The sequence below is a fragment of the Syzygium oleosum genome, unplaced genomic scaffold, assembly GCF_021117445.2.
Source record: "Syzygium oleosum isolate NSW1041296 unplaced genomic scaffold, Sole_v2.1 Sole_v2.52, whole genome shotgun sequence".
Classification (NCBI taxonomy): domain Eukaryota; kingdom Viridiplantae; phylum Streptophyta; class Magnoliopsida; order Myrtales; family Myrtaceae; genus Syzygium; species Syzygium oleosum.
Genome location: NW_026607536.1, coordinates 241,492 through 265,065, shown reverse-complemented (window position 1 = coordinate 265,065; position 23,574 = coordinate 241,492). Strand labels below are relative to the sequence as shown.

Below are 23,574 nucleotides of genomic sequence, written 5' to 3'. Positions count from 1 at the left end.
AATTTGGAATTTAAATGAAAGTTGGTGCTTTTTTACGAGACAAAAAAAAGTTCAGGCCAGAATTATCCCTCGATCTAAAGTTGGTGCTTTTTTACGGGACAAAAAAAAGTTCGGGCCATAATTGTCCCTCGACCTAAAGTTGATGCTTTTTTATGGAACAAAAAAAAGTTCGGGCCAAAATTGTCCCTCGACCTAAAGTTGGTGCTTTTTTTTGGAATTAACCCTCATCACCTTTGGGCTCTAGTTATGTATGTCTTTAACTAAACTTACTTTTTTTCGTCCAACCCATGATCGACTTAGTGGTTATAGAATGTGCTTGTGTGTGTGAATTAGCCTCAACAAGGGTTGAGTGTGGTTTCAAGGTACAACCAAGAGCCGAAGAACTAGAGCGGTTGCAAGGTATGTAGGGTAGGTTTCAAGTATCAAAAATTAGGAAACCGTTTCCAAGATTCTAGGTGGAACATGAATCTCAAAATCTATTTTTGTAATTTTCTTGTTGTATGTCTTTGCGCAATCCTACGGTATTTCATGGCATTCGATGATGAGTATGTTAACTAGAACCACTAGTTTGAGCTTCCATTTCCAACGATATCTATAACTAAGACTTTTACTTTGTTAAAATTCATCGTGTGTCTAAATATGAGTTGTGGTCAATGGATTTTAGTAACAAATAATGGTCATAAGAGTTGATAATTCACTACAATCGTTCAATTAAGAATGCAAGTGGAATATAGATAGATCCTAAAACTTGTGACAGGGTAAGTTCCAGATTCTAGAATATACATGGTAGGTTTCAAATTCCATAAATTTAGGAATCGGTTCCAATGGGTGGTTCCAGGTTTCGGGTGGAAATTGGACTAACCTCGGAACCGCTCACCCATGATCTGAACCAATATTGGTTTGATTTTTCAACCCCTAAATATATTTAATTTCATGGTTAGGACCCCATTTCAATTTTGGCCCCGCATCTTACCGAATCTATGAGCCTAAAGGGGTATTTGATGAAACTCAAGTTTTACCTAGTTAAGATGGTTTTCTCATCATAAAAGAATCAACCGAGGTATGGACAAGTGTAGGTCAAATCAAAAGGAAAATCTAGAAAATTTTCCATAGTTAGTAGATTTCTGAAGTTGTTAATAATAGTTTTTATACCGGTGGTAAAAAAGTATTACCAGTAACGTGATTGTTAGGCAACTTATTAGTAACTTACCAAAACTATCAGGTATTACCAACTTTCAAATTAGTAAATTATCAATTTCTCTGAAATTTTGACAAAGTGTCGTATTGCCAAAATTTACCAAAATTCCAATAAGTTAATAACTTCTTAACTTCTTTGAATTGTTGAAAGTGTAGTTAATAAAATATGGACTCTACAAAGAATTTACCAATATACCAATAAATTAGTAATTCACCAAGTCCTTTGAATATAACAAGTATTGTTACTAAAATAACAACACTATTGGTAATTTAACAATTTTGCTGAAATTTTAGCAAAATACCAACCCCACAAGGAATATAACAACATTACATTAGGTTAGTAAGTTATCAAGTCCTTTAAAATTTTACAACTATGATTAAGTAAACTACCAACACCAAAAATAACTTACCAACATTTTAGAAAGTTAGAAAATTTGCAACTTCTTTGTAATTTATTAAGTGTGGTTTGCAAAATACCAACCCTATAACGAATTTACCAACATCCCAAAAGATTAGTAAAATTACCAACTTCTTTCACATTATAAAGTGTAAATAGTACTACTACCCCTCTAAAAAATTTAGAAACATCCCAATATATCGGTGAATTACCAAATTTTTTGAAATTTTTGCAAGTGTGGTTTAGCAAAATACCATCCTGTAAGGAATTCACCAACAACTCATCAAATCAGTAAATTTCCAACTTCTTTCAAATTTTGCAAGTGTGGTTAGTAATTTAATTTAAAGTATGTTACAAAATTTACTAGTGTGGTTAGTACTTTGAACAACATTCATAGTGAATATACTAATATGTAAATAGCTATTTATTGGCGTTTGTAACCAATATAACTTTTAAGAGTGTGTCAGGGTGCTTAATAAGTTACCAACATTCAAATGAATTTACTAATGTTTAGATTATTATTGATGAACTGATTTTCAATATGTAAATAGTTATGTATCATTTATGTGCTCTGGAAAATACTATATTGCTACATTATTGTATAATATATAAGTATATTTACATGAAAGAACCAACATAATTTTAGAAAATAACTTGTTGTAGTTGCAATAAAATAATCTATATCATTTGAAAAATATAACGTTGTTGAAAATTCTCTTTTGGAATGTGATCGATTTATAATTGTGAGAAGAATCCTTTTTTTTCCATAGTGTGCACTTATATTGTGCGCCCTGTGCGGTTGTGCAAAGTTTAACACACATGGCCTAGAGAGTGTTGGCTTAGATGAAACGGGAGTCTGTTCATCTCCTTGTAATCTTAATTGAAGCATTGTTTGGACCATTCTCGGAGTAAGATTTTAAATGCATCATATCGATGTGGTGGAGTGTTCCCTCAATATCACTCGAAGAGGTGAACTAGTTGAGGTGCGCAAAAACTAGCTCGAAAACCACATGATCTTCAAATAAAATGAAGTTGAATAGACTCGTATAAAGATAAAAGGAATTAAATTTAGAATGACCTCAAGAAAAGAAGTCAATAGTTATTTTGTGAGTTGAGAGAATGGACGATGTCTGGAAACTGACTATTAGTTAACTTTACCGAATTAGATAACTTATTTGTTCCATTTTTTTCAGTTTCAGAAAGAATAACAAGTGAAATAAAAGGATGATTTGATTCAATAATGCGAATGGTAAAAGAGGCATAGACATGAACAAAGAGCATGATATCGTGAAATTGTCAATAGATCCTAATGGCAGGCGGCAAAGCATGATTGGATAGAGATTTACTTTTTCTCATAGCATCTTTGGAAAAAGTTTTACTTTTTCCTTAATTTAAATATCGTAATGAACTCATGTCTGACTTTTTTTAATTTCATAACACCCGAAACTTTCACAATATATGAATGTTTACATGTACAATCGTATTTATATTTTCATAATCTTTTGAAATTTGGATAATATTAAAACATCGTTAGGACAGCAAAAAGTTGCATTTTTTACATTTTGAGAACACAAACAAGCCCTTGAAAAGTTTGGATCAATTCGGGCTATGGGGCTTCAAATGTTGCATTTCAAAGAGGCTTGCAAAGGGTGCGAATTTAACAACAAGAAGAAGTTTTTAGTCTCGGAAATAAAAAATCAGATAAATTCATTATAACGTTGGTAATTTACTAAAGTCTTGTAAAATTTAAAAGAAACTGGTAACTTACTATATCATGGAGATGTTGGTAAATTCCTAAAATATATACAAATGCAAGGGAAAACATCAAAGCTTATCAAGCTTAAGCTCACCTAACTTGTTTGCAATAGAGTGGAGCTTGAATATTCGATTTTATGTTCGAGTCAAGCTCAAATAAAAAACTAAATACTCGATCTAACTCGAGTAAAGTTTCAAGTGTCAAATATGTGAGTAGACTAAGCTGGAATTTGGTACTATATACGCTTCTTTTTTTTGGTTGAAGTGCTATATATGCTTTTGACGAGGCTTGATTGCACCCTTATCAAAGAGGGAATTATTAAAGCAAAGAGTATATACTGAGCGTAGAAGTGGGAAACACCTCGGACAGATTTGTCTTCGAACTCAATGAATTCCCCTGCAGCCATTTATTATATTTAAAGCTTGATATCCACTAAACCATCTTTTGCTCTCTCTTTCATGGCATTGATTTAAAGTATGAGATCTTTCATTTCTTAATTCGCATTATGGGGTCAGTATATCTTTCAAGATTTGCATGGGATTTGACGTAATAATGCCTTTCTCAAGAGATTCTCGTTCGTGCCATGGATTCTTCTGACCTTCCTGACACTACGTCTCGCAAACCTGCGAACCAGAAAAAAAACATCATCTGCGATCAACGAAGATCGAGGACGCTAAAATATTACCGACTGCGTGGTTTAGTTTGTCCTCGTGTATCTATAAAGCTCGACGCTTCGTTTTGTTCCACATGCATCCTCGTGCTTTCTCCTGGGCAAAAGATGGATATTGCTTTTGGCATTTTGTGCATTTCTAGACATACCCTTTACTTGGATCGGACCGGGTTCAAATATTGCTTCCCATTGTGCATGTACAAACTACAGATCTGTTTATCAGAAAACAAAACTATATAGTCCAAAACCACATTGGGACTGCTAGATAGCTCTCTCATGCAGCTAGATTGCAGCTTATTAGCTATGTTGTTTAGGGTATTGTCAACTATTGGGATTAGATCTTTGTATTTCCTAAAAACATGATTAATGATTATGGCTTTCTTATGGAAAGGAGACGGCTCTGATTTTGGTTGACTTTTGCAGAAGCTGGGTCCATCTGGGTTGCTTGGTTGTCTGTTTAAAAGACCAAGGATTTGCCTATTCTACCTAATGCATATCCTTTCATTTGAAAGAAAATTTTAAAGCTTGGCCATGCTGTAATACCCCATGTCGATCATGTCGTCAGTGACGCAAAATCAACTTTTATCCGGCATGTCAAATGTCATCCTCCTGGTCCACTGCTGAATCCTTGCATTATCATGCAAAGGTTGCTAACGTTACGGAGGGAGAACACTGGTATTTGCCTCCTATTCGATCAGAGGGAGATCTGATTAGATCATACAAGTTACATCAGGTGGTAACGAGGATGAGGACAGACAGAGGTGGTGATGGATGTAATGAATGAAGTGTCCCACGGTTGACATTATGAGAATTGACCTTGCGAGGATGGGTGGGGTTCATCCATCTTCATCAGCAAAAAGCCATGCAGACACACAGATGGTGGAATCCAAGTCACCATTGTCCACTTGCTATCTTTCTTCTGCTATCATTGTCATTCATTGCCCCCCTTCCTTTGCATTTTTAGTCTCCAAGGGTATCGATGCCCTCTCTCTCATTCATTATGTCATGTTTCTTCAATCCACTATTGCTCCTTCCTTGCTCCTCCCTTCCATGTATCGCCACCAATGATGGGCTAAAAAGAACAAGAAATAGAGCTACATAACCATAGTATAATGAGATTGATAGTATCATGGACCCTCTTCTCCACTTCGCGCTTGTAAAAACATCGATTTCTTATATTTTTCGCATTCTATATTTTGTTGAGGAGGTAAGGTGAGTTGAGGAGAGCGATACACTCGAATCCAAGAGCTCGTAACTAAACAGACTGACTGTTATGTTACTGTTAAAAGAGTCCCACTAAATTGATTAAATCGGTGCAATTCATATGAAATCTCATGCATTGCGTACTATCGAATGACGATACTATCAAGACAAACCACCCATTCACCTTACTTTTTTATTACAAAGAAATTAAAAATCCCGGTCATGTTAATTTAATTACATTTATAGTAGTTGAGAAAATATTACATACGATAGTTATGCCATATCAGCCATGTACAAATCCACTCATTATTTGCCACGTGTCCATGATAGGCCCATTTGTCAGATTTTTTCTTTCAATCTCTCTCCTTTGTTGCCCTCTCTCTCTCAGCTTGCTCTGCAACAACAATGGCGTCCCATCTACATGTCCTAGAAATTCACCAAAAAGCTCTATGCCAACTACACCGACCTCCCCCATCTCGAGCCACCTTTGCCTCATGTTTTTCCCTCTGGCATTAATCTCCAGTGCTTCTTGCTTGAAAAACCCATCTCGTCATCCCCTCAGACCCCCGCGCCTCCCCACTATCGCCACCAGTGGAGTCGCCGGCGCCAACCGAGCCTACCAGATCTAGCCGAACAACGGCCATGGAAAAGTGTCAATGTCGCTCGTCCAAATTTAGCCTTGCCCGTCTCAGTCTCCAAACGCCGACCAAATGTGGCCGGATGACGACGACGACAGCCTTGGACGAGTGTCGGCGTCGCTTGCAAGCGTGGCTCGTGGATGGCCGGTGACACCGTTGTCCGTGACTGGTCGATGATGCTGCTGTCCACGTCCGCCAGCCATCGTTGTCCATGGCCTCAAAGCAAAAAGAAAGTCGAAGTAAAGAGCAAGAGAAGAAAACGAAAAGTGGGTCCCATTCAGATACGTATCGCATGGTGAGTGGACTCCTGCACAGCTGACGTGGCACAATTGTTGTCCTTATAGTATGTTTCCATCGATCCAAAAAGAACCATTTCCGATTCCTCATGACTAGTTTTGATTGGAACGATGGGTGCATGGAATGGACCTAAGCAAGGACATCTGTTATTTGATCCGTGTCTCGAGAAAGCCCAAATGACTAGGCCCATTTCTCATGGGCTCAATTTTTTGTGCATGCCCATTAGGTCCAATACGCGAACGGCGCTAGCTTTGGGAAACCCTAGAAAGCCAATTCTGTGTTGCGGGATCCAACGGACAGAACCAAGTCAAAGTTCCATCGTAGCCGTTGACACGAGATCGCATGGCCTAGATATAAGAGCCGCACCCTGTGAAACCCTACCGATCGTGCGTCGTTGCTGTCAGTGCCGCTCTCGGAGAGGAGCTGCCATTTGCGAGGCGAGGTACTTCGGTTTAGATTTTCATGCTTTATGGCTCGTCGATGTAGGTTGCTTTCCGGAATCACAAGGTGTATGGTGGCTGCTCAACTATGTCTCTGGATCTGTATATAGTCGGTGATTATATGGATGCAATCAACGAACTGGCGACTTGAGTTCTTATTGTAATATGGTTGTGGGGTGCTAACACTTGCGAGTACTAGTCTGCAGATATCTTGATTCGGGTGTTTGGTTCTTGCTATGTTTAATGCAGGATTGGATCTGGCTGAAAACAGTGAGATATTACTATAAGATTCAGGGCTTATGCTTTGAAATGAATTATGAGATGATATGTAGTTATGGGATCCTACTTTGCCAATTAGTGTTCTGAAGATCAACTTATGTTTTGGAAAACCTCTCTTTGGCATGTTGGTCCATCACCTCTTCCAGCAAAGGTTGAAATGACATCCCCCCAAAAAAAATTAAGTCAGTAATCAAGGCTGGAGTCTCAAAGGGGCTCATTTGCCATGACCCTAATCTGGGTTTTTGGAAAGAGATACCATTGAGCCAGAGAATTGGCATACCTTCATGTCATAGGCCTTTGGTGGGGGCATTTCTTCACATTTGCTGGAGGTGGTGCTGACAGGGCATGCTGGAGTTCCTTAATTAAAGTTTTAAGTATTAGATCCCTCTCTGCTGTTTTGTTTTTTTGTTTTTTTTGTTTTTCCTTTTGTTAAAAAAGAAAGGTTTTTGGTTTATCATATTATGTTAGTTTGAGTTCTCTTCTTTCGAAATTTATCAAGTCTAGCTGCTTTTCATCCCAATAAAAAGCTAATTTGCCCATCTTTTGAAATATTTGGGAAATACTGTAATTCGATGACCGTAAAGTATGGTACCACAGTTCCTTATAAAGTGTTTAGTGTTCCCCGCTCTCCAGGTGAATGAATTAATTTAACCAGTGGGCACCTGGCTGGAGCTATATTTTGTGCACTTTCACCCAAAATTGCAGGAGTCAAAGGAGCTATTGATACTCTGTTCTTGAATACATTCATTGATTATTTTTTGTTCATGTATTACAGGCTTGGAAATCCTTGTTCTACGAAGTATGATTTCATTGAGTTCATTACAACTGTTTGAGTTTTTTGTCTGAAAATGTTAACCTGCTCTTAATGAGTTCTGCAGATTTTAAGAAGGAAGCATGTCTCATCGTAAGTTTGAACATCCAAGACATGGCTCTTTGGGATTTCTTCCTAGGAAAAGAGCCTCCCGCCACAGAGGAAAAGGTTTTTGATGCTTTTCCTTTATCTGAATAAGCATTTTGAAGACTTGGGGTTTCTACAGTTCATGTCCATATGTCGTGGTTAAAAGTTATAATCGGTTATACTGAAAATTTGAATTACTGACACATCAATTATCCACTATATACACTTCTGGTGATGGATACATCTAGCTAGGAACCCTCACCTTTCTGTTAAAGTGTTATTTGACACATAAAGTAGCAAGTTGCTGATTCGCTTGAGGTAATCTATATGATATATGCAATGTAGTTCTATATTGGTGACATAAGCAAGTTAAAGTAGTAACATTTTGTTTATGTGGAAACAATCTAAATAACTGGTTTGTTGATGTTGTCTGCTATATCCTCTCATGACGACCCTATCATCCTATTCTACATTGCTTCTCTTCTTCTTATTCTAAATGAAGTTAAATTTCTGTTCATGTTTTTATGTTGCAGTCAAGGCCTTCCCAAAGGATGATGCAACAAAACCGTGTAGGTTAACCGCCTTTCTGGGATATAAAGCTGGGATGACTCATATTGTCAGAGAAGTTGAAAAGCCAGGATCCAGTGAGTTTTCTTGTGTGCCCAATAAATTTGCAGTGCTCATAGTAGTGCAAGAAATTGATTGAGTCTATTCATCTGGGAATTTATTGGCAGTTTTTATATCATATATGTATCACATCTGCCAGTATATCGAGATTTTTTTGTGTCGACTTGTTATTATTGTTAACAAGATGTTATAGTTACTTCATGTTGAGAGGTAAATCTTAAAGGTTGGAGGTAATCAGTTTCTGAATTGAGCAAATCTCTTCACCACTGACTAGTTTACTGCAACTGTGATAATCTTTTGAAAAAAGCTTTCAAGTTAGTTTTTAGCAAAGTTGCCTGATGCCCTTTTTTAATGGGTTTATGCAGAACTTCACAAGAAGGAAACATGTGAAGCAGTTACTTTGATCGAAACCCCTCCTATGGTTGTGGTTGGTTTGGTTGGCTATGTTAAAACACCCCGTGGTCTCCGTTCTCTGAACACTGTCTGGGCTCAGCATCTTAGTGAAGAGGTGAAGAGAAGATTCTACAAGAACTGGTGTAAGTCCAAAAGGAAGGCTTTCGCCAAGTATACTAAGAAATATGAATCTGAAGATGGAAAAAAGGACATTCAGGCGCAATTGGAGAAGATGAAGAAGTATTGCTCTGTCATCCGTGTTTTGGCCCATACCCAGGTGAACATTACTTGCTTTCTTGCTAAACTTGTAATCTTCTCCGGTGCAAAGCAAAAATTTGTGCATCAATGGATTTGAATGGCCGCATGTTCCTTATGATATACGATTTCGGAATCTCCCTACTATTGTGGGGTCTGTTATTAGCTGCTTCTTTCTAATTTTTAATGGTCTGATTGTAGATAAGAAAAATGAAGGGACTGAAGCAGAAGAAAGCCCATCTCATGGAGATTCAAGTGAATGGTGGGACTGTTGCCCGGAAAGTTGATTATGCTTATGGATTCTTTGAGAAGCAGATTCCAGTGGATGCTGTATTTCAGAAGGATGAGATGATCGACATCATTGGAGTGACCAAGGGTAAGGGCTATGAGGGAGTGGTGACCAGGTGGGGTGTGACTCGCCTTCCTCGTAAGACCCACCGTGGGCTTCGCAAGGTTGCTTGTATTGGGGCCTGGCATCCTGCTAGGGTCTCATTCACAGTTGCCAGGGCTGGTCAAAATGGTTATCATCACCGTACTGAGATGAATAAGAAGGTCTACAAGGTTGGGAAAGCCGGTCAGGAGTCTCATTCTGCTATGACTGAATTTGACAGGTTTATAAGCTCGTTCCTTTTGTTTTTCACCCTTTCTTGTATTACTTGGTTTCTTCACGTTTTTAGAGTCTTGAGACGGTCAAAGCATGACATTCTTCTACTTGAGGCAAGTCATCAAACTGGGAGGGATATGTCTAATGTGGCTATTTATGTCTTGATTCTAGGACTGAGAAAGACATTACACCTATGGGAGGGTTTCCCCACTATGGTGTGGTGACGGAAGACTACCTCATGATAAAAGGATGCTGTGTGGGCCCGAAGAAGCGTGTTGTCACGTTAAGGCAGTCCTTATTGAAACAAACTTCTAGAGTGGCCATGGAGGAAATCAAACTCAAGTTTATCGATACGTCCTCCAAGTTTGGCCATGGTCGTTTCCAGACAACACAGGAGAAGGCCAGGTTTTTTGGAAGGCTCAAGGCTTGATAGCCATCTACAACTGAGGATCTCTCGTTTGTCCTTTGAAATTCCGGGGACTATTCAATTCAGCCCATACAACTTGAAAGTTTCTTAAACTTATTTTTCTGTTCAAGTGTTTGAAAGATTTTGACTGCGATATTCTATTGCTCTAGGAGTTATTATTGAGTCTTCGAGAATATGAGCAATATAATGGAATGCTTGGTTGTCTTTCTACTTTTTTGGTTTAATCAGCTAGTCTACGGACAGTCAAGTGAATTGGATGGCATTTTACTTAATTCAAGCATTATCATGCATGATGCAGAAATTGAGAGTTCCTTGTTTTTGGTCCGACTCTCTCTACGTCCTCGGAACTTATATGGGCCTCGCATCTTATAGCCTGGTTCCTGCCTATTGGCTATCGCATCCCAAGCCACATCTAGGAAACTTGCCAAGCTAGTGTAAACTGTCTACCTTCATTGATTGGGAAGGAATTTGAGAAGCATGATGCAAGTCCCATAGATTTGAATGGGGCCTTTCTAGTGATGGGATCTCAACGCAAGAAAAATGTGATGCCAAGTCCAATCCAAAGAAATATTCACAAGCCCAGTTGGACTCCAATCTACCAAAATTCAGATTCAGATAGCATACTGACAGCACGTCAGCTTCAATCAGTCATATCCTGCCTGCCTGCTTGAGAGCTTTGCAGTCCCGACGTAACATTCCGAAGGGAGAAAATGAACCACGGAATAAGAGAGAGAGAGAGAGCGAGAGAGAGACAGCGGTAGTGGTGATTTTACTTGAAACGCAAGGCGAGAGTACAGGTTTAAGTCACATCATGGGGTTTCTGTCTATTCTTTTTCCCCTCGATGATTCAATTTCATGAGGTGCGTGAATGTTCAAGCTAAATGGGTCAGGTTTAATTCAACAAAATATTCCCCGATGGCAGAGAAGAATACAAGATCGCTCGAGATGGAGACCAAGGTCAGAAAAGAGGTAAAGAAAATAATTATATAATGCCTCTAAATCTTTCTTCATTCGGCATAATGTCTGGGAGAGCTTATGCTTTCTTGCAATGTCACAAGAGTGATGATGAAGAGGATGGGTCCCTTCGTCTTTTTGAAAATGTCTTACATGCAAAAGAGGAATCACCATATTTTTCACTATGATGTCCTCCACCACTTCACGACATTGATCATGTGTGCTTGTATAGGCTCAGTCTCTCAACTACTAAAATCGCAGCACATATGCCTATTGCTTTCGGTTCCAGCCGCTTACATCTCTTTTCTTAGGATTTTTAGTTCTTTTCTTAGTTTTTTTCATTCTGGTGTATTGGACCAGGCAGGCTTTATGTCTTTTACCAGACATGGTGATTGCCTTGTTGACGAAATTCCTTAATTCATGGTACTTCCGAATGCTCTCTCTCTCTCTCTCTCTCTCTCTCTCTCTCTCTCTCTCTCTCTCTCTCTCTCTCTCTCTCTCTCTCTCATATCTTTTTCAGCTTTCATGCAAGTCACTATAGTATAGCCTTTACCCAAGGACCTTATTCTATTGTCAAGAATATTCTTTTCTTGATGGTAACTCTCCTTTCCTTGCGTGTTAAATCAAGATTTTGTTCCGGCTTCAATGCCTTAGAAATAAATAAAAAAATTTTGATTAATATAATACAGATAGCACTAGTGTTAGTCGCAAAAGCATATACACGCATATTGGAATCTCTATTGTCTTGGCAACTAGTAGGTTTCTTTCTTTTCTTCACTACAACGTATCTAATCAAACTCTTGACTCGATGATAAAATTCGGGGGAATAACTACGCAATGTCATTATAACGAAAGTACAAATAATCTTGACAAAACACTACATTCTCACTTTATCCTACTATTGAAGGAAAATGATAGTAGTCCCTTTTTGACAATGAATTAAATAATTACATGTTAGAAACATTTTAACATTGATTGTACAAAGGTTGATTAATTGCAATTTCATGATATTCTCCTTTTGACAAACCAAAATTCAGTTTTCAGCTATAGATGCGAGAGGTAGTTCGTATCGCATTTTATTTTATGAATAATTTGGTACGTTTTCTTGTTTAATGTCTATGCCAGAACAGAATTCTATACGAGACTCTTGTAATGGGACATTGTCCAAAGCCATTGCCTAGCATGTTCTTCTCCCATATTATAGATGTCCAATCTATTATCTGACCAGAAATGTCCCTGCTTCTTTCATGTTCATGGCTCTAAAATAACCCATGGCTATTAAATTACTATTATTTTCCGTACAAAAATAAGCTCATTGGGGAGCAGATTTTGCTCTCTTTTCTTTTCAGGTTATGCTCTGTCTAGCAGCTTTTCTCTTTTCTTTCTTCTTCTTCTTTATTTGGTAGGGAATAATCATGGAGTTATGGTTGGATATTGCTATCTTACATTATTACCATAAAGTGGGTATGTTGGATATAGATTTGATTGCGCATTATTGCCATCATGCAGTCATTTAACGGAAGAAGTTAACGTCTAATTAAGTTTATCCACCAAACCCGTGTGTATTTCAACTCTATAATCATGTCAAAGGGTGTATAATGCGTGTGATTAAGAAATCTAAGACAATCTCACCCTCCCAACCAAGAGAAATATGGATATGTGGCTTAGTGAGTTGGGACCTTGGAGGATTTTCTGAAACCAGAATAACCAGAGACACTGCTTAAGAAGCACTGCTTTTGGACTCCCCGGACAGGAAGGTCCATTCCTTGTCACTTGTTTTGAGTCTCCACCCCAGACAAGGTATAGTATCCATTAAGTTAAGCATCAAAGAACATGCAACATCACAACATAACAAAACAAGAAAAGGGAAAGGACTATCATTTAACTTTGTCTTTACTTTTTCCACTTGGGTATAAAGGTAGCTCGGAAGATCTGCGCTCTAGACCTTGCATTCAGAAGTTGTGTCTTGGTTTTGGATGGCTTCATAGAAGCTAAAGCTTTTAGGAGCAGAAGGCTAGCAAGGATGCTCCTACTTCCCAATCATTTCCAGGATCCAGATAGGATTTTTTAAGACCACCTCCATACAAGGTTAGTTGATACATGCATATCATTGTACGTCATTACCACACATCGGTGTTTTACTGATAGAGAAACTAAGGACACAGCCACTAAAACTGAGTAAGCTATTTCTCCTCAATCTAAGATAGTAGTTTATGAATATCTACCTCAAAATGCATAAGTTTGAATGAAGTGCCTTCTGAGTGCACTTTTCTGTGACACAAGTCATTTAGTTCCAAACCTGGTGAAATACTCATGGTCGCAATGTTTGAAATGATGTGCTGTTATATTCGGCATTTCTTATTACTTTGCTTTAAGTTTGTGTTGCCTTTCTGCTAAAGTAAATTCAATTCACCTAAGGAAGTATGTAATGAGTTTTGTCTCACCTCATTTGCCACCGCTCTTCTTCCTGAGCCGCCATGATAAGTGCAAGTCAATTAACTTCGGCAATATAGGCCGCGTCTCTGTTATATACTAAATCTAAGTTATTTTGGAAATCCATTTAAATTCCTTGTCAAAATATCCATGCCACGTTCATGGAGATGGATCGTTGTTATCTTCTCCTTTCTTTTTGCTCTTTCAAGGTTCATTTACAATCCAGCATTCTTCCCCTTCTTTCATACCTTTCCAAGTGATTATTTAATAGGTTATCAATTCAAATAGCTTTGAGTGGAGAGCATGTGATAGTAGTTCGAAATTCAAAGAATTTTGAGTTCACAGCATGCCCGTGCACTTGTGGGATGATCCATGATATTCTTATCTTTGCTTGAATTTTTGTGCAGGGATTAAGGAATCAGCAGATAGAATTTTCAGAGGATTCAGTAGATAGAGCTATCTGGACATATCGAGAGATGAACATGATCATTGGAAACAATTAAAATCGCCTCTTTGTCTGGAAAAGAACATAAACTGCCAAGAAAGAAACATCAAGAAAAGAGAGCGTTTCCTGGACAACCATGAATGGATTTGATTCTGAAAGACCAAAGCCATGGAACATGTATACCAATTCAGATCCAAGCTCATCCCAAGCAACACTGGATAGGGAAGCTCCATGGAAGAGCTTTGGAGCATCAATGAATGCCATATCTTTCGGATTTGTTGCCACAGCAATTTTGATATCCTTGTTCCTTGTTATGGCTATCTTTGAACATCTGTTCGGACCCAGTCCCTCTTTCACTTCACCTGAACCCATGAACAATAGTTCTCTGGAAGCAGGAGAGACAGAGAAGCTCCGCAATCCGCAGCTAGTAAGTTTCACCTTCATTTTATCCATAAAATTCCCTTTATAATCGCCTTTTACAATCTAATGGACTAGCGAGACCTTTTCAAGATCCTTCACAGGGATCTTGTGAATTCACAGTTCGAGTTTCATCCTTTTGATGCCAAATTGGCCCAAGAGCTTCTCGTTGAACTCGCTCATAGAAGAATATAATCACAGAAATCACCATTTCGATACTTCATTTCTGCATTTTAGCTTCTGTTTATCCTTCCTCATGTGGGCATTACTTCATCCATACCCAATGAAGAGTCAGTCAATATGGGGAAGCTAACGTGATTCCCTAGGACAAGCTAACGTGTCGTCTGGGATAGGGCCTTATTTGCTAAGGACCGCTACTGGAAGAGAACCATAAAGATGCGTAAGAGACTGATAAAAAGAATCAAGATCGAGTTCCTTTGGACTGATCTTAGCTTGATACATTGCACATAGTGTGGCCACCATGTTGAGCTTTCTGAAACTGATCAAGATTTTCACTTTGTAAAACAGGTGTCTACGTCCTATGCTTCAGACATCCCGGTACTAATGCCGGCACAGCATTGTCCTACCTACATTGCTCAACCTGCTCCTCTTCCCTGTCCAAGAGAAGGATTCTACCGGCCTTACCATGAAGACAAATTTTCTTTTGAGAGTATAAAGTTCCCGCGATGAGAGCCATCACTGAATCTACTTGTATATTGATGAGGGCATGAGATCCTCATTTGTGAACCAAATGTTTCACTTTAAACAACACCCCTCACAAAAGAGTAGTTTAGGCTAATGGATACGAACAGGAGATGCGAGGGAAGTTTGGGTTCGTTTTCCAGTCTACAATGTACGATATGATGCACGAATGAAATTGAGCAGTCAAGAGCTTGACAAGACCTGTGACACAAGAGCATGAATTCAATATTGGAAAAGGGCAGCTTTCCCAGGTGGGTTAGTCCATCTCTAAGTGACGACAAAAGGAGCACTACTATTCAACCTTGATCAAGTCCTAATTCTGCACCAAAATGTTGCTTGTTACTGTTTCGTGGCAGACAGTTATATAAAAAGATGCAACGAAATGCCGTGCATCTTACTCACTTGAATGTTATACATTCCCCCAGTGTTAACGAGCGTTAACAACTCTGCTGGAATATGAGCAGTCCGTGGGAAATTGTTGCCTGACCTAAAAAACAGAGAATTAAGTTCGCAAAGAAAGAACTGAACGGAACTGAACTAGTGAGGAGATATGAGTACAAGGCGGCAGGTTCCCATCTTCAACCTTCGGTACTCTCACTTGGGGTGTTCTCAGTATATGTCAAAGAAAGCAGAAAAAGGAACGAGAATAAACAAAATTAATTTTCAACCACCTCAGGTGGTGGTTACACCACGAGTTGCCGAATTATCCTAGAGGGAAGATGCGAATTGCTTATGACACAGCATCAGCTACTAACAATAGTCCGGAGGGTTACAAAAAAGTGGCCATGCATTAATACCCCATACCAAAAAGCCTGCGGTATATTGAGATTCATGGAAATTCAAGTTTCTTCTTAATTTAGGTGAATTGCTTTGCGCTCTCTGCAGAAATTGATTTAAGAATTACTGCATCATCCTAGGAAGCTGAGGTGTTACATGAATACTGATTGGGAAAAGAAATTGCTTGCTTTGGCTTTACACATTTGGATTAAAATGATAACAAGGACACAGCCCGCCCAGCTGAAACATTTCAAGCCCAAAAACCTTCCGAGGCATATTTTACCTTCCGCTCTGCCTCAATTCAGCTATTTGCTTTGGCAGTTTAAATTTTCAGCGTGCGCCACTATAAGTGGATTCCGTCGTCTGCTTAAGACCAGATGAGAACTGCTAGTGGTCCTCGAGTGTTTCTTCTTCTAGTAATACGACAGTCAGCAATGAATACTTCACCCGGAGAGAGATCCTTCCCTTCTCTACCATGAGCCTCGCCCCAGAAACAACCCAATAGCCAGGAGACTCCTCTGGCCCTCTAGTCATCTCTGTGGTGTCGACCAGCTTTAGAAGCTTGGGTGCTTGAACAGGCACTGGCGGTCCACCAGGGTAAACGGCAGAGTTTATATTCACCTCTGCAGGTCTGGGCGGTGGTCTCTGAACTGTGGAGAAGTGATGACTTATTAGTGTTGATATGAGTCCTGACTTGGCTGCTAATCCGGGAGATCCATCCCACTCTGGACGCTTAACTACGGCGGCTCCCAATGCGGTAGCAAAGCGGAGTCGTAAGAAAAGAACGTTTTTCATCCCATAGTTCTCTACCTGCAATTGGGCACCAGTAACAATGGAAAGATCCTCGTCAGACTCAACAGGTGCAGTGCAGACGTGGGAGAAGTTCTTCCACTGGACTTTCTCGTAGTACTTCCTATCATAAGATTCATGGGCGAAGTTGCCATTCGGATCATCCATGAGTTGGAATATTTTTGGGAGAGAGGAAAGGTGCTGCAAATGAATTGCTAGACGGTCGCTTCTTTTACCTTCCAAATAAAGCCTTAGGCCAGTAACAGGCCTCTTACCCACATCAACCTATCATGTAACACAAGGAACAGAGTAAGCTAGAAGATAGGTCATACTTATTATAAAGTAATAATGCTCCTTCGAAGTTCTACATAAATCCACCAAATTATTCTCACTTAGTATATTACTTTCAATAGCTCTTAAGTTTTTCTATGGCCAAATGGGCCAACTGTGCAAAACAAAAACTCCTTCATGCTTTATCCCTTCAATCTAACTAAGAATATGATGCAGGCTAAAAGAAAAATCCTAACGATAAATGACACAATGAGCCAGCATAATGAAAAGAGAATGGATGAGAGATGACTAATAAAACTTTACCGGGGTGGTATTCACGTATAGTTTGGGTCCCATCAAGCTGAAACGCAAAGAACTGGTGCTTTGTCGCTTGCGCTGGGGACCAAGAGGAAGCTCGCTGAACACTGGTGCCCACTGCCTGGGCAGCTGGAATTCCAAAAATTGGTGGAGCTCTCCTATTGGGGGTTTATCTATAAAGTAAGGATAATGGTGATGAGGTAGCTACATATTGACAGCAACAACAGAATCTAAACGAATTCTGTAAACTGCTCGAAATGTCTCATGGAAGTTCAATGAAAGCTTTACAATAGCTTTTCAATGTGTACTAATATATCTTTAGCATCACTGAGGAATATCCATCATATGAGAATACAGTGACAGGTAAAATTATTGCTAACAAAACACAGAGATGCCAATAACCAAATTAATATATGGACAAGGAGAAGAATGACTAACATCTTAAATACAAGTTAATTGCATGGCTCAAAAAGCCACTTCCCGGAACTCCACTCAATAGTGAGGTAATGGGAATGAATGACATCGAGATGACATCAGGCTCCAACTGAACGGTGTTTAACCAATCATTATGAGACAGGTGCTTACTAGCACTCCCTCCTCTCCTCTTACAAATGGTTGCAATGTCCTGCATTTAGCAACCAGGGTAAGTGTTTAAAATGGATTAGCTCACCAGAAACCTTAGCAGATAAATTTAACCTGAACATCAAACAATACCTCCTTGAGTAGATAAGAACTTGATGAACTGGCATCTGCAAACTGTAGCCGCTGCCCCCTGATATCAAACTGAAAAACAAATGGTTAAATAAGACAGCGTTAGTTTTGTTATGTCCATTTTTCAATGACTTTATGAGAGTTGACCCAAAATCAAGTAGCTATAGATCAGAAGATGATTTTCTTCTATTTAAAACATGCAGCTCTTAATGCGATATATCTTAGTAAATAAAACGAAAACTTCAGATAAGAGATGATAATATCAGGGACGAGCCTAAGATCCATCCAGCAGCAAAATAAATAAGAAAGGCCTAAAGATCCATATATGTGAACCATTTAAAAGTGCAATTCTCCATATCTAGCGCTGCAAATGGACACAGCTTTATGAACTATTTTTGCAACTTCACAAACCTTATCATGCTGGTAAACTTGTTCAGAAGCCATATACTGTCCATTAACATCAATAAATCTCTTATCAGCCATTTCCTTCAGCCTCTTCTGTACATCAGCAGGCTGAAGAGTAGATGAATGCTGCTGCTTCACAAATATCACATCCTTCCCTCCCATCTTTATGCCAACAATAATATGGGTCCCAAACATCTCGATGAACCTAGAAGCACATTTAAATTGATTAAATGTTCAAGCTCTATGGAATCACTGATTATACACTGCACCTACTAAAGATAAACATCAGACTACTTCCATTGTCATTGCATTTATCTTGTGAAAAAATCCTACCATTAAAGAATAAGGATATATTTATTCAAACACAAGATGTTGAGAGGTTTCAGGTGACTCAAAGACTTCTTTGGGCGATGACTTATTAAAGACTTGATAATATGCAAATAGAAGTTAATGACTTGAAAAAACACTAGCCGGCTAGCATATGCAGAAAATGGGATTTTGGATCTTCCAATTCAAAATCAGCATATAAAATAGAAATTGTCTGTATCAATATATTGCTCAAAAATACTATGCAGTAAAAACGGAAAAGAGTATAAATGAAGTTCTAAAACAGAGTTCATGACAAGGAACAAATTTGACTATAACTCCGAAGGAGATGGACACAATCTCATGATAAGATTGCAGTCAATAATGCAGTCCACCTTGCCAATGCAGCAGATTCCCATGTCGTCGGGACAGCATTCTTGACATGGTCGCAGAGAACTATCTGAGATTTTTCTAATGCAACAGTATACAGAGTGATGAACACCCCATCAAAGGCAAGGGTCTTAGTGTTCACTGCATCTTTCTGCCAAGATCCCGAAAATTCAAACATCGCATTAAAGAGGCCTGAAGGTATTTTTCCAGTTAAAGACATGTCCTGATTGAACTGCTCAGACATCTGTAAGAGAAAGAAGAAAGACACAATTAAAAGTTGGAGACACATGGGTACATAAAAAAAAAAAAAAAGGGACAGAGCATGCACTGACAAGCATTAGACACATTTTCTTATACATTAACCATTTTTGTGGCTTTGAGTTCTCGAAGTTATGATGATTGGTAGCCCCTTGGCACCTCTACATTGAAATTCTTCTATTTTATTGACCCCAACAAAAGCAAGAAAATTTTCCAATTCAACTAACATTAATAGATCCCGTGGATAAGGAAAAGAAAACGAATGTGATGTTTAAAACATCAAGGAAGCAATAGCCACCAGTGGAAGATACTTCAAAGGAATACTGCATACGTGCCAGAAGAATTCAACAAAAATTAAAAAATGGACCCTGAAGAGAAATCCTAGATTAATCGGGTGCAGCAAACTCCTCTCTATGGCATTTGAACTTGAAGAAACTTAATTACCTAAACCAAGCGTCCACAAGAACGGGAGAGATAAATTTCTAATTAAAATGCATGCGAATTACCAAAATACTAATACGAAAGTTCAGGTTAAGATAAGTAATGCAGCACTGTCTTTTACTCCGCAAACTCCCCAAAAACCCAGATGCATACACCTAAAGAGGAATGGCTACATGATCATGCACACACTGAAGGAGGAACGAGAGAAAACCTTCAGATGGGAAATAAAAAACATTACTAAACACGGTCTATCTCACAGGAAGCAAACTTCTAAGTTTTTTTATGGTTGAAAGAACAGTTATGAAAGGGACAAAGATGAAGAAAATTGTCAGTTAACATAAACTGAGAAAGAACACGAGTAGAAAGAATAATGTCAAGAAGGTACAAACGACATCAAGCAACAACAAATACCTGTTGGAAAGAAAGAACGTCGGACCTGAAACGAGTACGCTCTCCTTTGTCACACTTAATCGATTTAGAGACATTCGGGATCGACAGCCCACCAGGCAGAACAATCTCACGTCCATCATCTTCATCTATTTGAATCAATCGGGAATCTGTCGGATTTCCTTTACAGTACTTCAGCCTTAGATCCTCCGCTACATCATATCCACGTCCAATCGATCCAATGGCTATCTTAGCAGCTACTACAGCTGGAAGCTTCGGAGCCATTGGTCAATGCCACAGAATTATCCAGAAGAACATGTGCGAAGTCTGAAAAAAAACAGTGCAATTCAATCATATTTCCACCCAAAAGCCGGAAGCAAAGAGCGTAGCGGGACGCGCAAAAGAGTTCCACAGAATAAGGAACTTGGGAATTATTATTAAGGACACGGATCCTGTCAATTAAGGAAAGAAATCCGCGATTCTATCCCTCGTGCAGTCAAAGCAAAGAAATGCATGCGGGGATCCAGGCAGCCACGCGGTGTCAGTCACATTGTGCCGAAACCCGCGAAAGATCTAACGTGCATAGTTCAAAGATGTGCATCAGCAGCAATTCAAAGAACCCATAAGGCACCCACAGATTGACGACGCAAACAAGTATCACACAAGGCGTCAGAGATGGAAAATCGTCTCAAAGAAGGGCATTTTGCTCCCGTAAACCAGATCTGAAGAGCCTTAAAAAAAGCCCGGAGGAATACCAAATTCTTAGCTAAAAGGAGGAATCGTCGGGCGCATTCGTCCCGCTCATGCGAATTGCGGCAGCCGCAGAATGAGCTCGCATTGGCGGCGAACACATTGGGCTCAAACCACGCCTCCCTCGAGCTTGGATTGATCCACCACACTGTAGCAAAAGAGTGCAATATTCGACGGGTACAGGTGCCAAACCATTAAAAGGAAAAAACCAAGAGAGAAACCCTAGCTGAAAGAGAGAGAGAGAGAGAGAGAGAGAGAGAGAGCTGGGTCTAGTCTTGGGGAGTGTTGACGAATTTGGAGAGTGATTTCGGTTTGACCACCATTGAATATTTGGGAGAGAGAGAGAGAGAGAGAATTGATGTGGGGGGAGGGCATGTGGACTAAGACAGTAGTTACTTAGGCCGGTTTGGTTTAGTATTTAGCCTAACATTGGCCAAATGCCGGCCACCTGGGTCGCGCGACCCTCGCTGAGGGTCGCTTGACCTCGGGCGACAGTCGCCGCCGGCAGATCTGGTTCGCTGGTGGTCGCTTGACCTCGGACAATGGCCGCCGGCGCTAGATCTAGCTCACCGGCAGCCGTCAACCTTCACCGGAAAGCTGGCTCCGGCAAAGGGTAATTTCGATTTTTTTTAAATAAAAAAATAATTCTCAAAGCCCTTTTGCAAAAAAAAATTTACCTAACACTACTTAAGCCCAAAGTAGCTTTACAAATGATTTTTTACCAAACGTCGCTTCCATTTCGTCAAAGGGCTTTATCCTAAAAGGTATTTGCATTCTTCCAAGTAGCATTTCAAAAGCCGAACCAAACGGATCCTTATTGAGAGAGAGAGAGAGAGAATTGACGTGGGGGGAGGGCATGTGGATTAAGACAGTAGTTATTTATTGTGTGTGTGTGAGAGAGAGAGAGAGAGAGAGAGAGAGAGAGAATTGATGTTGGGGGAGGGCATGTGGATTAAGACAGTAGTTACTTATTGAGAGAGAGAGAGTTGACGTGGGGGGAGGGCATGTGGATTAAGACAGTAGTTGCTTATTGTGAGAGAGAGAGAGAGAATTGATGTTGGGGGAGGGCATGTGGATTAAGACAGTAATTACTTATTGAGAGAGAGAGAGAATTGATGTGGGGGGGAGGGCATGTGGATTAAGACAGTAGCGAGTTAATAAGTAAGCCGCGAGGACAGGAGACGGCCTGCAACTGCGAGGTCAAAAAAGTAACAAGTCGGGATACTCTCACCGGCCGCCTCGCTTTACGGTATAAGACGGGCCAATCCAGGATTAGATGGTTGGTAGTTGTTTCGTTTTGCTGCCGATAGCTTTCCTTAACGGTGGAATTTAGGATACGACGAGTAGATGGTTCCCCACGGAAACAGAGGTGAATTGAAGTTGATCCCATTTTTCTCGGAATGGGAAGTGCATCGCTCCAAATTTTTTCGATATCCCTTAAGTACTCCGCTAAAATAAAAATCATGAGTAAAATAAGAATCGAAGTAAAATCTAGGTCATTGAAACAAATATGTTATGCCGTTTGATTACTAGTACTACCATTGTAATGATTCACTTCCTAAAGGAGCAAGACATGGTACATTAGGGGATAGATGGTACATTTGGACTAAGTGCAAGGTGCTTGAATTATCTACCCGTTCTGAAACGGCGAATATAAGTTGTGCAGAGCAATACAAAGGGTCCAAATCCAATGTCAAGCCTATGAAGATTTGTACTTTTATCACTTTCTATGTCCAGCACAAGTGCCATTAATCGAAATATTCACAGTGGTTTGTGGATTTGTAGGCTGTCTAGTGCGTGTTTTTTGCCACATTACAAAGGAGGAAGCATCGTCCGGCTATCCAAATGAATACTAAGAACATAAGCAACTCAAAGATCAGGTGCTTTAGGTTGTTTCCGCTTGTTGGCTGGATGCTGTTCATGACTTTCTTATTGGCAGACAGATTGCAAATTTGATGCAAGAGCTTCAATGGGCCATGAAACATCTGAAGGGGAACGCAATCCATGTTTTGATACTTGAAAAGTAGCATGGCTACCTCCTGTCTAGTATTTACTTCACTCGAAAAGAGGCAAGGAACGCCAATATTTGAGTAATTTTGGCATTAAGTCGTGGTAGGAACTGGGAAGAACATGAGTTCTTGCATCACCGCCGTGTCACGAGCTGTACAAATTGTTGCCACCTCCCCGTTATGGAGGAAGAATCAAAGCTTCTGACAGACAGCATTGCAGTAGTGAGCCTTAAAATAAAACTGATGATTTGCATGATTTTCCAAACTGTGAACGTGTCTGTCACATGCCTTCCCGTTGCTTGTTCGCTGCAGTTTCCAGGGTTCCCACGCATGCCTGAATTTTCTAATGCGTGCATCCCTCCTTCCCACTGTTGAGACCACATTGTACATGCTTCTTGGTTGGGATGAGGACCAGAATCCACATCTGCAGTACGAAAGAACCGACCAAAATCTACCAAGTGAAGACCCGTTTTCACTTCACACACTTGGAGCCACACCTTTCAACTATAAGTCATAGTGAAAGTGATCTCCTTTTGTCAGGAACCAAGAGAGCGCCGAGCCAGAACAAAGAGATGGGCTCCTCAAATTTGACTCCGCTGTCCATATGGTGGACTTCTCACCTCCACCAGCATTTCCACCACTAGCTTCCAGTTCCATGTCTCCATCTCCAGACCTACCCACGTTGCTCATCATCAATCATTTTCTCCTTTTCGTTTTTCTTTTAAATGTCT

General features: G+C 39.7%; 3 protein-coding genes across 5 annotated transcripts; 2 read left to right on the top strand and 1 right to left on the bottom strand.

Moving 5' to 3' along the window:
- Window positions 1-6,448: 6,448 nt before the first annotated feature.
- Window positions 6,449-10,382, top strand: LOC115679680 (60S ribosomal protein L3). Its single transcript, XM_030603338.2, has 6 exons — window positions 6,449-6,600; window positions 7,756-7,856; window positions 8,309-8,419; window positions 8,768-9,072; window positions 9,252-9,661; window positions 9,826-10,382. The coding sequence occupies exons 2-6, from the start codon at window positions 7,772-7,774 to the stop codon at window positions 10,082-10,084; spliced, it is 1,170 nt and encodes a 389-aa protein (XP_030459198.1). The 5' UTR covers window positions 6,449-6,600; window positions 7,756-7,771; the 3' UTR covers window positions 10,085-10,382.
- A 1,340-nt stretch (window positions 10,383-11,722) lies between these two features.
- On the top strand, window positions 11,723-15,232 carry LOC115679682 (uncharacterized). The gene is made up of 3 exons (XM_056307354.1): window positions 11,723-13,123; window positions 13,876-14,340; window positions 14,859-15,232. The coding sequence occupies exons 2-3, from the start codon at window positions 14,050-14,052 to the stop codon at window positions 15,018-15,020; spliced, it is 453 nt and encodes a 150-aa protein (XP_056163329.1). The 5' UTR covers window positions 11,723-13,123; window positions 13,876-14,049; the 3' UTR covers window positions 15,021-15,232.
- Window positions 15,233-15,973: 741 nt separating this feature from the next.
- LOC115679678 (MACPF domain-containing protein At4g24290) lies at window positions 15,974-21,133 on the bottom strand. 3 transcript variants are annotated; one of them, XM_056307336.1, is made up of 8 exons: window positions 20,840-21,133; window positions 20,109-20,411; window positions 19,004-19,242; window positions 18,309-18,507; window positions 17,901-17,969; window positions 17,625-17,811; window positions 17,193-17,359; window positions 15,974-16,619 (listed from the first exon to the last, which is right to left on the bottom strand). In XM_056307336.1, the coding sequence occupies exons 2-8, from the start codon at window positions 20,367-20,369 to the stop codon at window positions 16,197-16,199; spliced, it is 1,545 nt and encodes a 514-aa protein (XP_056163311.1). In that variant the 5' UTR covers window positions 20,370-20,411; window positions 20,840-21,133; the 3' UTR covers window positions 15,974-16,196. The 3 variants fall into 3 exon arrangements, with proteins under 3 accessions (XP_056163311.1, XP_030459195.1, XP_030459197.1); XM_030603335.2 differs by having other exon boundaries at window positions 15,974-16,883; window positions 20,840-21,129; XM_030603337.2 differs by lacking the exon at window positions 20,840-21,133 and having other exon boundaries at window positions 15,974-16,883; window positions 20,134-20,273.
- Between the last annotated feature and the right edge of the window lie 2,441 nt (window positions 21,134-23,574).